At 64.1% G+C, this 13,810-nt stretch overlaps 2 protein-coding genes across 7 annotated transcripts; both read left to right on the forward strand.

Moving 5' to 3' along the window:
- The first annotated feature begins 114 nt into the window (after positions 1 to 114).
- Positions 115 to 4,561, forward strand: CRYBB3 (crystallin beta B3). 6 transcript variants are annotated; one of them, XM_065693123.1, is made up of 6 exons: positions 130 to 814; positions 1,976 to 2,055; positions 3,193 to 3,311; positions 3,438 to 3,570; positions 3,679 to 3,821; positions 4,299 to 4,561. In XM_065693123.1, the coding sequence occupies exons 1-6, from the start codon at positions 664 to 666 to the stop codon at positions 4,462 to 4,464; spliced, it is 792 nt and encodes a 263-aa protein (XP_065549195.1). In that variant the 5' UTR covers positions 130 to 663; the 3' UTR covers positions 4,465 to 4,561. The 6 variants fall into 6 exon arrangements, with proteins under 6 accessions (XP_065549193.1, XP_065549192.1, XP_065549195.1 ...); XM_065693121.1 differs by having other exon boundaries at positions 115 to 798; positions 1,972 to 2,055; positions 3,438 to 3,821; XM_065693120.1 differs by having other exon boundaries at positions 117 to 814; positions 3,438 to 3,821.
- Positions 4,562 to 6,709: 2,148 nt separating this feature from the next.
- CRYBB2 (crystallin beta B2) lies at positions 6,710 to 9,477 on the forward strand. The gene is made up of 6 exons (XM_065692533.1): positions 6,710 to 6,742; positions 7,372 to 7,448; positions 7,766 to 7,884; positions 8,586 to 8,760; positions 9,043 to 9,185; positions 9,288 to 9,477. Exons 2-6 carry the CDS (start codon positions 7,392 to 7,394, stop codon positions 9,454 to 9,456), a joined length of 663 nt encoding a protein of 220 aa, XP_065548605.1. The 5' UTR covers positions 6,710 to 6,742; positions 7,372 to 7,391; the 3' UTR covers positions 9,457 to 9,477.
- Positions 9,478 to 13,810: the final 4,333 nt, after the last annotated feature.

Genomic DNA, 13,810 nt, shown 5'->3' on the forward strand with positions numbered 1-13,810 from the left:
GTAACCGTTTCTCGCCGGGATTTAAGGGGCTGACAGCAGAAGGAAATGGAGTTCTGTTAGGAAGGGAAATCAGTGAGATCTGGTGCCCCTTCTGTCGTGTTCCTGTAATTGCCTTATCAGCGTGCAAAGGAAGATTGATGGGCCCCGCCGAGATGGCCAGGAAGGGGCTGGTGGGAAGAGTTCTGTGCCTCTCTTCAGTCGGAAGCCGGATGCTGTTGGTGAAGGAGGTGAATTAACCCAGCCCAGGCTCGCCTTTGGGGGCCCCTCCTGTGCGGAAGGGATTTGGTGTTTTACAGCCTCCTGTGCAAAGGGGAAGTGAAACCGTGCCCAGGAGCTGCAATGGGCACGGGCGGTATGGGCCTGCCGCAGTGCCGGGCTCTGAGCATCGCGGCCACAAACAGGCCTGTCCCGTGCTGAGCCGCCGCCATCGCTTCACCTTGCTAGCTCGGTTCCGTGCGGTGGAGCTGGGCGGCACAGGGCAGCAGGGCTCCATCCGGCACCGCCGGGGCCGGGGTGGTTTCTGCCCATGGCCCAGGTCGGGGAGCTCCAGGGGTGTCCAACCTGGGGTTTGGGAGCTGTTTCCTCTGCAGTTCTGAGCTTCAAGATGAGACCCGGGTGGGATCCCCTGCAGGAGGTGCGGTGATTGGAGAGGTGTGGAGCTGAATGGAGTCTGTGCCCACTGAAGAGGGAATCGGGCCCACCACCGGCCGAGGGGAAGGCGCTCGGCTTGGTGGGGAAGGGCTGCGCTCGCCCTGCGCGACTGCGCTGCGCCTCCGAAGGCTGACGGACCCCGTGCTCCCAGCAGTGCTCCCAGGTCTGTGCGTGTGGGATGCTCCGGGGAGCCGCGTGGGGCAGGGCGATGGACTGGGATGTGCAGGAGGAGCAGGAGCTCGATGGAGGTAACTTCCCCTTGAGGAGCAGCACTGATCCCGAACCCGAATAGCGAGGGCAGAGCCCCCAGCTCTCTCCTTCCATCCCAGCCCAAACCACGACCGTCTGCGTGCTCTCGCTCTGCGCTGGGTTTCCAGGCCCATCCCTGCCGTTCCTGCTGATGGGGGAGTTTTCCGTGGCCGGCGGCGGTGCGAACGTGCTGATGCGAGTTTCCACGTTAATCTCCTGAGCGGGCAGCGCCGGGGGCACCTGAATGCCGTTTCCATGGCGCGCTGCGAGCCCGCGCTATTGAGCTGCGATCTCCTGGGTGGAATTCCGTGGACGCAGCTGCTGCATCAGCGCCCGGGCAATCTGCTGCCCTGGCCAGAAGCAGCCCATAAATAGGCGGGCGCCCGCGCCGGGCGCAGAGCGGAGCCGCGCCGGAGAGGTACCCGCGGCGCTGGAACGGGCGTTAGGGGAGCACCAGCCCGAGGCAAGGTCCCGGCGCCTGCAGCGCCTGCCTTGGATTGAGCAGCCGGGCAAGGCGGTTTCTCCTGTTCCTCTCCTATTGACTCTTGCCAGCCCCGTGCCCCGTGGCGAGAGATGGGGCAGGCGCGTTCCGAGGGGTTTCCTGTTTGAGGAGGAGCTTTGGGAGATGTTCCTGGAGAGCGGCAATGGGCTCTCGCTGTTGTCCTACCAGCCAGGACGCTGGGAACGTCAGATCTGTGTTAGAAGGGAGAGATGGCAGCAGCTGGAAGCTGAAATCCCTGCTGGAAACAAAGGATGGGTTTTTAGACGTGATTTGATTGAGCAGCTGGGTGAGGGACAGAGAGGTACCCGGTGTCACTTGGAAGATGGCTTGGTTTGGTCTTAGGCTCTCTGGCCTCATGGTGATGCCTGGGTGAGGATGCAGGGCCTGTGTGCCAGAGGGGTGGAGGATGGATAACGGAGCCCGTCCTTCTAGCCTGGGCACCCCTGGGGCTTTCCAGCTGCTGCACTGGGGGGAACTGAATTCCCTGCTCCCAACCAGCTTCGTTCGCTGTGTTCTGGTGCATCCCTCAAAGGCCGCTGCCCCACCTTAACCTCCTCCATTTGGGTTTTCCAGGCACAATGACCGAGCAGCAAAGTCCCCCCGAGCAGATGGTGACCGGGGAGGGAGCTGGCGAGCGAGGAGGCACTTACAAGGTACCCCGGGGGCAGCCGGCTGCGGATGGGCTCTGGGGGATGCTGGGGGTCCCTGTGCATCGCAGGCTCCGTGCTGGGGCTTCGTCCAAGGCTTTGCTGCTCCCTGCAGCTGTGGCTGCCCAGGCCCTTTGCCTGCGCGGCTGCTGTGCACTGAGCTGGGTTTAACGCGAGCACCAGTGCAGCGGGAGCGGCTGCGGGGATACCCCCGGGCGTGCTCTGGTTCTGATGCTTGTGCTCATGGGGTGCGGGAGGTGAGCGGGCTCTGCGGGTTGTGACGGCTGCAGCCCTGCCCGCAGCTCGGGAAGGCTGATCCTGGCTGGGAGCTCATCCTGGAAACGGGATAAAGAGCTCCTGCTGCGGGGATGCTCGTGGCCTTGGGATGGAAAGAAGCTCCTGAGGACCACGGCGTCGCCTCCGTCCCCCGGTACCCACAGCAGGTGGGGTCTGCAGGAGGCTCTGCCCTCGTCCTGGGCTCAGGGGTTTCAGCTGGACCCTGTTAGGGCAGGGTTGGGGGTACCAGGCCCTCCTGCTCCCCACATTGCAGCAGGGACCCCGGGCCCTGCTCCCTGCTGTGCTGCAGCCACAGGCACTGGCTCAAACCCGTCCTGCAGCTCAGCCGAGAGCGGGCGGTCCCAGGGAGGCTTTCGTGGCCTCTGCACATGGCAGGGTCCATAGGAAAGCACCGAGAGACGAGCTCGTGCCGGGCCAGGGGCACAAATGGATCTGGAGGCAGCAGTGAGGAGGAAGGGATGAGCCCTGGGCAGGCTGGGGTCAGGAGTGTGCAGCCACAGCCCCGCAGGTCTCTGGGCACAAACCCTCCCTGGTTTCGGTGTATTTGAGCTGATCAGCTTGGTCCCAGCCTGTCAGGGGTGAAGCATCAGCCTGGGCTTCACCGGGCAAACACCTTTGGCCAGTACAGGGCTGCAGGACCCCTGGAGCCGTCCACTGGGGCAGAGGCAGAGGCAGGGCCCAGCTCTGCTGCAGGAGAGCAGCAGCATCAATGTGGGGCGGCTGGGATAGAGGGGACGTGGCCGGAGCTCTTCCCTCTGCTCCTGCTCGTGCTTCCCCAGCGGGGCTCAGTGTGCTCCCCGCGCAGTGGGGCTGCAGCGGCAGCCGCTGGCGTCTCTGCTGCCTTAGGTCATCATCTACGAGCTGGAGAACTTCCAGGGCAAGAAGTGTGAGCTGACGGAGGAGCTCCCGAACATCGCCGAGAAGGAGCTGGAGAAGGTGGGCTCCATCCAGGTGGAGTCTGGACCGTAAGTCTGGGATGGGGAGGGAGAGCATCCCCCTGCGGCGCTGCATCGTGCTGGGTACCCGCGCCATCCCCCGGTGCCGGTGCCATCCCCCAGTGCCGGTGCCATCCCCTGGTGCCGGTCCCGCAGGTGGCTGGGCTTCGAGCGCCAAGCCTTCGCCGGGGAGCAGTTTGTGCTGGAGAAGGGGGATTACCCGCGCTGGGACTCCTGGTCCAACAGCCACAACAGCGACAGCCTCATGTCCATCCGCCCGCTCCAGATCGTGAGTAGTGGCCGTGTCAGGGGCTCTGTGCCCCCAGGGGCAAGCAGGAGGTCTCAGGGTGCTGTGGGGGGGGGCACAGGGCAGCCCCTGACCCCCTGCTCCCCCCAGGACAGCCCCGACCACAAGATCCACCTCTTTGAGAACGCGGGGTACACCGGGCGGAAGATGGAGATCGTGGATGACGACGTCCCCAGCCTCTGGGCCCACGGCTTCCAGGACCGCGTGGCCAGCGTCAGGGCCCTGAATGGAACGTAAGGACGGGGGCACTGGGGGCGCCCCAGTGAGGTCCTGTCCTGTGGCACTGCGGTTGGTGCCCCCGGTGGCATCAGGGATGCTGGAGCAGCAGGGATGGAGCTGCTTGCTCCCATGATGCTGCTCATGCCCATCGCATCCCTTTTCCCTCCTTGCTGCCACCCTTTCCCTGGTCCACATGGAGTGATGGAGAGCGGGGCAGCATCCCTAGGGCTGTGTGACAGCTCCTTGCACTGCTGCAGGAGCAGTGGGACTCTGGGCCCTCCAGCTCCTCTTGGTACGATGGCACATCCCCACCTGCAGTAGCTCTGGGTGGTGATGGAGCCATGGCCCATCAATGGCGGCAGCAGCCAGAGGCACCAGCACTGCCGTGGTCCCTGGGGTGGCACCGGGCTGCTGTCCTCCTGCTCTGGGTGGGATGTGCCATGGGGCTGGATGTGCCCCGGCCCCGCTGAGTGCGGCCTCCATCCCTGCAGGTGGGTTGGCTACGAGTACCCCGGGTACCGGGGCCGGCAGCACGTCTTCGAGAAGGGCGAGTACCGGCACTGGAACGACTGGGACGCCAACCAGCCCCGCATCCAGTCCGTGCGCCGCGTGCGCGACCAGCAGTGGCACCAGCGCGGCAGCTTCGAGGAGAGCTGAGGGGGGCAGCGCTGCCGGGGGGGGCGAGGGCCCCGGGTGCTGCTGTGACCGTGGTGGACGTTGCTGTGCAAAACCCTCAATAAAGCGCTGAGCTGGAGGCTGCCGGGGCCCGCCTGGGCTGGGGCGCGCGCGGGGATGCAGGAGGGATGCGGAGCAGGGAGCAAGCGGAGGGGGGGCAGCTCCATCAGGGCTGCAGCCTCCCAAACTCTAACCCCTGGTGCTGCAAAGGGAGCTGAGCCCCGAGCCAGGGGCAGCCCAGCCCCGGGGATGCTCTCCAGGCACTTGCCAAGGGCTTTTCCATGGCTCTGCCCCTTCCCAGCGCATCTCCCTGCGCCGGGGTCGCTCTGCTCATGGCTCCTTCCCCACGTCCCTCAGCTCTGCCGGGGCAGTGCCCAGCACAAGGGGCACGCTGGGGGCCCGGCGCCACGGGCAGCCCCAGGAGCGATGGGGAGCAACCACCCCCGGGTGGTGCCAGGCCTTGTGCACCCCAAAGGGGGCCGTGCCCCGCAGGAGCCTGTGCCCGACCCCTCGCAGGGCCCCTGGGGATGTGCCCTGGCACACGGGGGCCTCTTCTGGTTGCACAGGGAGAGGTCAGAGACCCGGCCCAAGTGCCCCAGGGATGGGGCAGGGATGGGGCAAGGATGGGCATCGCTGCCGTGCCTGAGCTGGCTCAGAGGGGCAGAGCCATGGGAGCTGGGCTCGGGGGCCCCTGCACCGGTGGCAGGGACAGGGCTTTGTGCTGGTCCCTGAGCAGCCACCCCAGAGCTTTGCTGTTTGGGCCCTGAGCTGCTGAAGCTGCTCCCAGCACAGCCCATGGGGCTGCCTGTGCCGGTACCGCTGCCCGAGGCTGAGCTGAGCTGAAGCTCATCCATCAGGAGCCGTGCCGAGGGGCTGGGATGTGCCGTGGGGATGCACGTGCCCCGTGCTGGGAGCTGGGGCAGGTCCATGGGGGCCCTGGGCTGGGGACCCCAGTGAATTAGCCCTGAAAGATGGGGAGGGCAGCAGCTGGATCCCTGTGCGGTGCCGCAGGTGGAGGCACAGGGCATGGAGGAGGACGGTGGCGGGGCTGGGAGCGATGTAGGAGCTTCCTCACAACCCCAACGTGCCGAAGCCTGCCCGTGGCACGCTGTCTGGCGGAGCCCCATGAGGCCCCATCACCAGGAGCCGGGGCAGCTGCAGCCCGTGGGGACCGACCCCCCTGCGTGTCGCTGGTGCCCAGAGGTGCCCCTGAGGGGCTGCAGCGCTTCTGCTGCAGGACCCCCGGACGTTGTGTGCACAAGAAAGCTGCTCTGGGCCGCATCAAGGCTGCGTGACACCTGCTGGGGTGAGGCAGGGGATGCTGCTCCTCTGAGGGGTAGGAGGGGGCTGCGGGCGCTGCACAGGACCCGGGGCTGCGGGTGCTGCACAGGACCCGGGGCTGTGCCCCCCTTGCTCACTTTGCTGCAGCCGAACCCAGCCCATGGCCCTGACACATCCGCCGGGGCACCCAGCGGTGAGATGCCGGTGAGGGGGCTTTGCTGCTGCTCAGACCTCAGCTCATCCCTTGGGAAGTGCTGCTCACGCTGGGCGCAGCTCGGATCTGCGGACACATCCCCGGCTCTGAGCCCCCGCTGTGGCCTCGGTGATGCCCTGGTGTGATGGAGCAGGCCCGGTGCTGCTGGACCGGCCGGCCCGGGGCTGGGGGCGCGACTCAGGGACCCCAAATGCGTGGGGATAACGGAGGAACCCAACGCTTGGCACCAGCGCTCGGGCTGAGGATGCTGCCGGATGCTGGCCCCCGCATCGCGCCCGCAGGACCAGCCCAGCCCCTCGCGGGTCCCTGTGCGGTGGCCGCGGGTGCATCCGTGCGTTCCCCACTTGTTTGATGCCATTTTCCGCGCTCGGGAAGAGCCGAGCTCAGCAGATCCGGGCCCGCGGCGCTGGGGAGGGATCAGACCCCTGGCTCCAAACGCCCTGGAGCGGGGCTTTGTTCGCAGGGGCCGCCCGGCTCTTGGCACGCGTTGGGCTGATGCAGGCAAACTGCAAAGCTCCTTCCCCACGGAGCCAACAAAGCGAATTGAAAGGTAATGGAATAACTGCCGGCGCGGGGCTGGCGCAGACAAAGGCAGGGGCCCATCAGCTGACCCGGCCTTTCAGAGGGGTTTAATCCAGCATTCTCGCTCTGAGTCACGCTTTGACTGCTCCCTCCGCGGTTTTGGCACCGTCCTGCAGCGCCCCGCTATAAATGGCACCTCCTGGCCCCAGCCCCGCACTGGCGCAGCGGGTACTGGTATCACTGGTAAGGCTTTGCTGTTTGCTCTCCTGTTCTCTGTCCTCGCCTCCTCTCCACCCCGGGGCTCCTCAAGAGCTGTGCAGGTGGCAGCGGCTGCAGGCACGGGGGGATCCATGGGGATGCTCCCGTCCCCCGGGCCTGGGTGGCCAAGGCAGGGACATCGCTGCCGGACACGGATCGGGTTTAGGTTTGATGGGAATGGGCCCTTCGGAGCCTGCTCAGACACGGGGGTCCCGCTGGGCTCGGGGATGAGGGTGCTCCGTGGCAGCGGCTGTGCCGGGTGCTGGGTGCTTGTCACCCTGTACCTGCATAGTGGGAGCCGCGGAGCTTGTCCCCATCTCCCTGCGTGGGACAGGGACTCCTTGGCTGCCCCCGGCAGGGACAGGGGGAAAAGCCTTGCCCATGGGGCCGGGCACAGCTCAGGAACGCCGGGGCCCATGGACTCCTCGCTGCAGGTCCCGTCACGGGTGATGCTGCCCCAGGACCGTTCCCTGGGCTCCTCCTCGAGCCTGGGAATGGTTGGTGGTGACAGAGAGCCCTGGGTGGGCCTGGTGAGCTGCGGGGTCCGGCTGCGCCTGTGAGCCCGATCCCTGCATCCTCGGTGGCAGCTTCCAACCCGCTCTGCTTCCCCCCAGGGCACCGGACAACCCGGTTTATGATGGCTTCCGAGCACCAAATGCCAGCCTCCAAGCAGCAGCAAGGCAGCTCCAAGGTCAGTGTGGGACCTCTCTGCCCTGAGGCACCCTCAGCCTCCCTGAGCACCCAAACCACCCCAGGGAGCAGCTGAGCTCCGTGCTGCAGCCCCCTCACCGCCATCCGGCATCGCACGGCGGTGCTGAGCTTGTGGAGGGGCGAGGGGATGGGGAACAGGGCACAGCAGACCCACGGGGGTGTTTCTGGCACATCCCGCATCCCGGTGCAGCCGCGGGTGGGACGGATCCAGTCCTGGTCCCCGGCAGGCCCGGGGGCTGCGCTGAGCTGGTGCCTGCGCCCAGCGCGTGCCCCGCTCTGAGGTCGCCTTCCCCCCAGATCGCGATCTTCGAGCAGGAGAACTTCCAGGGCCGCTGCCATGAGCTCACCGGCGCCTGCCCCAACCTGAAGGAAGCCGGCGTGGACAAAGTGGGCTCCATCCTCGTGCACTCCGGACCGTACGTGCCGGGGAGCAGGGCAGGGGATGTGGAGGGGGTCTCCGTGCTGGCAGCACCCTGGGTTCGCTGTGGCCGGTGCTGCTGCGCCCACAGCGGGTGCCAGTGGGTGAGCAGGGGGAGCAGTGTCCCCAGGGCCCGGCTGGGCTCCGCCGGCCCTGCTGGGTGCTGGGTGCGGGCATGGATCACGGTGTTTCCTCTGTTTGGTTTCCTTCCCTCTGGGCACAGGCGGGAATGGGATCCCCTCAGTGGTGTTGCTGGTGGCAGCTCCTTTCCCCATCCAGCCGCTGACCCCTGCGTGTGCTCTCTGAGGGGCTGTGCCCCCCATGCTGGGGCCCTGGGCAATGGGGATCCCCTGGGAAGCACCAGGGTGGGTTCCTCGCCTGCACCCTGTGCCTGGCAATGTGCTGCAGCCCGGACCTATGGGGCAGCGCAGAGCATCCTTGCAGGACCAAAACCTCATCGGGGACATGTGGGTGATCCCATCCTTCTGCAGGTCCCCAGGGACCAAGTGCCCACCACATCAGAGCATCCCCCTGGCGCTGCTTCCAGGCCCCACTGTGCCGTTTCCATGTACAACAGGAGCAGAGGGGCCCGTGCCCTGCTGGGGGCACAGTTACGGCTCAGCACAAGGGTGTTTGCTGGGGTCAGTGCTGGGGTGCTGCTCTCTGCCCCACCTGAAGCTGGTCCCTGCTCTGTTGCAGCTGGGTGGGCTACGAGCAGGCAAGCTGCAAGGGGGAGCAGTTTGTGTTTGAGAAGGGGGAGTACCCGCGCTGGGACTCCTGGACCAACAGCCGGAGAAGCGACAGCATCACCTCCCTGCGCCCCATCAAAGTGGTGAGAGCACCCAGACAGCCACTACCCACCCGCCAGACCAAGGTCTGCAGCCACGCGTGCTCCCCAGCCTTCCCCGCGCCCCCGGCCCCGCGGGCAGGGGGACCCCCCCTGTGCACCCCCGGGTGGGGGGACGGAGGGAGCGCGGGGACGGGGGCAGCGGCTGTGGTGAGTCTGGCGGTGCCCCAGCAGGTACCGGCACCGGGGGGGAGCCGTGGTGCCAGCCCCTCGCTCGGTTTCCCCATAGCCCTGGGCTTATCCCCCCATCCCCGCCTGCCCCTGGGTACCAGCAGCCGCTGAGCCCCGCTCCCGCTCTGCCCGCTGCAGGACAGCCAGGAGCACAAGATCGTGCTGTACGAGAACCCCAGCTTCACCGGCAAGAAGATCGAGATCATAGACGACGACGTGCCCAGCTTCCACGCGCATGGATACCAGGAGAAGGTCTCATCCGTGCGGGTGCAGAGCGGCACGTGAGTACCGGGGCAGGGGGACCGGGGCGATGCTGGAGCATCACACGCTGAGCAGCATTGGCCGGGCTGGCTTGGAGCCTGACCCCATTGCTTGCCTCGCAGGTGGGTGGGATACCAGTACCCCGGCTACAGGGGCTACCAGTACCTGTTTGAGAAGGGGGACTACAAGGACAGCTCAGATTTCGGGGCTCAGCACCCCCAGATCCAGTCGGTCAGGCGCATCCGGGACATGCAGTGGCACCAGCGCGGCGCCTACCACCCCACCAACTAAAGCCACCAGCGCATGCCAGGGCCTGGGGACCGGAGCAAGCTCCCCCCTGGCCACCAGTGTCCCCCCATGGCCTCGCCTCCCGCCTCCCTCGTGTGATGCCCAGCGCTGCCGAAGCAACTGAATAAAGCTTGGAGTTTCAAAGAACCGGCTCCGGCCTCTTCATTCCCCGGGACACAGAAGGACCCCACCAGGGGGATGCGCATCCTGACCCTGTGCCGCTGGGAGGGACGGGGCCCCATTGCTGCATCCCAATGCTCTCGGTGCTGCCCGCATCCCGCCCTCCTCATCACCACCGAACTGCCCAGGGGAGGGGGGCCAGGGTCTCAGCATCAGCAACAGGAGCCATCACCCTGGGTGGGGAGGTCCAGCTTGACGATGATGGCTGTCGTGCCTGGCAAAGCACCGTGGTGCCAGTGTGGATGCAAGGATGTCTGTGGGGTTCACCTTCTCAGTCAGGACACCCCCAAGGCAAATTGCTGCTTTAATTATTAGGCATTGTGAGCTTTCATTTAGCATTAATAATGCTAAAGAATGGTGTCACTATTTACATTGTAATGCGATGCCACTGCCAAGGGTGCAGGGGCTGCTCCCCAGCCCCGGTGATGGGCATCTGATGGGACACCCCGGCCACCCCCATGCCACATCCTGCCATGCTCCTCTCCCCTGCACCGCAGTCCCCGGGGAGCGGGGACCCTCTTGTGGCTGTTTGGCTCCTGTGTTTTGATGTGAACACCATGAAAACCGGGAATCACAGGGAGGTGGGGATGCACGGCCCCCTCTTATCGGCTCCCACACGCAGCCACCCCGCACACGGTGTTTTGCCCCCAGAATCCTCCGCCTTTCAGAGCCTTTTCCACTGAGCCCGGCATCAATCCTGCTCTGGCAGGGCCCAAAGCCTGGATTAATCATCTGCCAAGTGTTGCTGTGAAATGTCAGCTCCGGGCGAGTCGTGCTTTGGCAGCGCATCACCAGGCCCAGCATCCCTGCGGAAATCTGTGCATCTCACTCAACAGGGGCAATTCACAGTGATCCCAGACCTCAGCATTCCCTGTGCAAATGGGGTTTAAGGGAAGCAGGGACACCACCACCACCCCCCCCCCCCCCCCCGTGCTGCTGATGGGCGGCCTCTGCCTTGTCTGCGAGTGGGAAATGGTGCATTCTGTGGGTGCAAGCTGCTAAAACCAGCAACGGGACCCACAGCCCCCTGGGGACCACAGGGCCGGGCTGGGAGCAGTGGGATGGGGGCACCTGGGGCCGAGAGCACCGAAAGCAGAAGAGGAAAATGTGAATGAGCCCAGAGGAGGCCCATGAGGGGCTCGTTGGGGAATCCCCTCAGCTGGTGCCACTCAGGTGGGTGCCCTCAGGTGGTCTCCATGGAGCTCAGCTCGGGTTTTCCACCCTCCGAGCTCAGCCTGCCCCTGGGGTACCAGAAGCCGCTGTGCTGCTCCAAGCAAGGGGACTTGGCGATGCCTGTGATCATCGCTGCTGTTCCCGGCTGTTATTCCCTGCTCATTGCTGGTGTTCCTGGCTGCTGCAGGTAAGGATAGCTCTGGAAAGAGCCACGTCCCCATCTGGGTGCATTTTCAAGCAGCTGCAGGTACCAAATGTGAAGCCATGTGCCCGGCAGCGCAGGCGGGGGGGTGCAGATCTCCCAGGCTTCCAGAGCCGTGGACTTGTCTGGGAGAGGCGCAGAGCCAGGCCCGGTGCGGGGAAGGTGAGCAGGGCCCTGCTGCATGGTGACAGCCCGGGGCAGAGCCGGGGGGCTCCGGCCTTGTGCCAACACTGAGGCAGGAGCTGCCGCATTCAAGCGCGTGCTCAGGACCCGATGGGGCTCTGGCTGCTGCCCAGCTTTGCCCAGTGCCTGCTGCAGTGCTCGGGAGGCGATGGCACAACCAACCACTGCACCCCCCCGCCCATGGGGCTGCAGGGGTGGGGGGCAGAGGGTAAGGCCCCCACTATTCCCTGCCCCAGCTCTCAGGTGCTGTTCTGCCGAGCCATGGGGGAGCTGAAGCTGTTCCAGAGACTGGCAAAGAAAGAGTTTCGTTCCCTTTCACCCAGCAGATAATACGGGGGGGTCAAACCCACGCTGGGTTTCACTCCCCTCCGGTGGCTGTTTCCTTTGGTACCCAGGGCATGTTGGGTGCCGTGGGGTGCTGGGGCTCCCCTGGGACCCTCTGCCTGCGGGGAAAGCCCAGCAGCAATTTACTATGGAGTAATTCCTGCAAGAACCAAAGTAACGCGAGCCCCTGGCTGGATCCCACCTGAGATCTGGGTGCTTTTCCCTTCCCTTTCCGCTGTATTTTTCGGCTTGAGCATCAACCACTGGGTGTCCTTGGAACGTGCCCCTGTGAGTGGCCGTGTCCATGCAGGAGGGGCTGGGAAGCAAAGGCAATGAGGAGGTGACAACGTGCCCGTGGCTCACACCCGCTTCCCTTTGCCTTCCCGTGGTGCCCAGTGCCAGCAGCTGGGTGAATCCCGCTTCGCACAGGGCACCGAGGCCCTGGGGATGCACCAAGGTCAGGAAATCGTTGACTAAAACCCAGTAGTCCTGAAATACGGGAGATGTTTGCTCTTGGCTACAGTGGGGCGAGTTCTATCTTATCTGCAGCCTTGGGGGCTGAACGTGCCTTGGATTCCAGGAGTTTTCATGGATTTCACCGAGTTTTGTCCTTTGGAAATTGCTGTTATTTCCAGTCTCCAGCGTCTGGAGCCACGTGGCTCCATGACATTCTCAGCCCTGGTGGTTCAGGGTTTTTCTCCTTTAGATTAGATTGAGCTCCAGGCTCTGTGCACCCACAGACCCGAGCCGCAGATCCTCAATGCTTAAGAAAGGAAGGGAATCGAAGCAGGAGCCCAGCAAGCGTTATTAAAGCCTCGTAGGGCTGTGATTTATCACTGCTCAGCTCTGGCATGTGGAAAAGTAGTCTCACTTCTGATGGATGTGAAAGCCGGGACAAGAGCGGAATAACCCAGCTGAGAGAGGGGCCGGGGGGCACAGGGGTGCTGGCACTGTGCCCCATGGCGAGCAGGACATCCTTGGCCTGGCTTCACGGAATCAGTTCAGTTTATAGCGTTCAATGCTCGTGAGTGAGGCCTGGGGGGTGTCAGGTAATTTTTCCATTCCAGGCTCTGAGTGCTGCAGCCAAAACACGGGATTAGACATGGAGAGCTGGGGTTGATGCTGCTGGGCACTGGCTCAGGGCCCGTTGGCATCGCTGGGCTGGTGCCAGCCCCAGTTATGGCTTTTCCCACCCTGCAGGGGCCGTGTGGGTCAGTGGCGGAGATCTCTTGTATCAGAGGCAGAGGGAACACCAAGTCCTGTCCAACAACTGATGAGACAAACCTGCCTTGATCACCCGTGGTACCCAGGGCACTGCGCTGCGTGGGGAGCAGGGGACCGGATCTGATGGATGCCCTTGTCCAGAATTCCAGGCTCCTGTTTGCTTTCCTGCTGCTTGGTTTTGTTCCTATCACTGTGAAGAGGGACAAGACAGGAGGACAGAAGCTTTGCAGCTTGGTAGGCTCCTTCCAGCAGTAAAATGCCCGTCCAGCTGAAACGCTGATTAGGAAACATCGCTTCTTCAGAGGCCAGAACTGGAAACAGCCGCATGGAGACGTAATGGGATTAACGTGTACCAGGGGATTACAGCAGCGAGAGGGCTCAGCGGCGCTGCTCCTGCCCTGCGCTGCAGCTCGGGGTGCTCTTCCCAATGCCTGGTTATGAAACAGGGCAAAACCTGTATGATTTAATAACATGAGAATCCAAAGGTATGTGCTGGGAAGTAATGAGTCAGCGGCAGCTGGGAGCAAGGAGCATCCTTGTGCATGCAGCACAGGGGCTGCAGCCACCCTTGTGCTGCGCTGCGCTGTGGGGCAGGGCTTTGCATCCCATCAGCCTAAAGGGAATGTTCTCTTCCCCTCCAGGCAAGCAGCCGGGGCAGCCCTGGTGCAATTAAACCACAGCGATCAGCAGCGGACCCAGCAGCTCGAGGTGGGAAACTGGGATGTGAGCAGCCCCCACCATAGAGCGGCAGCACAGAAACCGGCAGCAGGGTCTCGCTTTTAATGTCAGCAGAAGGCAAAGGCACTATTGTGAGCGAGGAGAACTCCTGGGCAGCAGAAGTGCCTATTAGGAAGCATCGGCTCCTCCTGGTCCAGGCAGTCTATGGGCAAGCACATGGTAACATAATGGGATTAAAATATATCACTGGATTACAGCAGTGCTGCAGAGATCAGCTGCTGGGGATGTTCTCATGAAATCAGGGGGAAAGTGAACAGCAGGTTTCTCACTTCAGGATGGACATAACCTTTCCTTTTTCCTCCTTCATTTCTATCTTGCATAACGTGCAGGAGC

This window comes from Lathamus discolor, chromosome 12, assembly GCF_037157495.1.
Source record: "Lathamus discolor isolate bLatDis1 chromosome 12, bLatDis1.hap1, whole genome shotgun sequence".
In the NCBI taxonomy this organism is placed as follows: domain Eukaryota; kingdom Metazoa; phylum Chordata; class Aves; order Psittaciformes; family Psittacidae; genus Lathamus; species Lathamus discolor.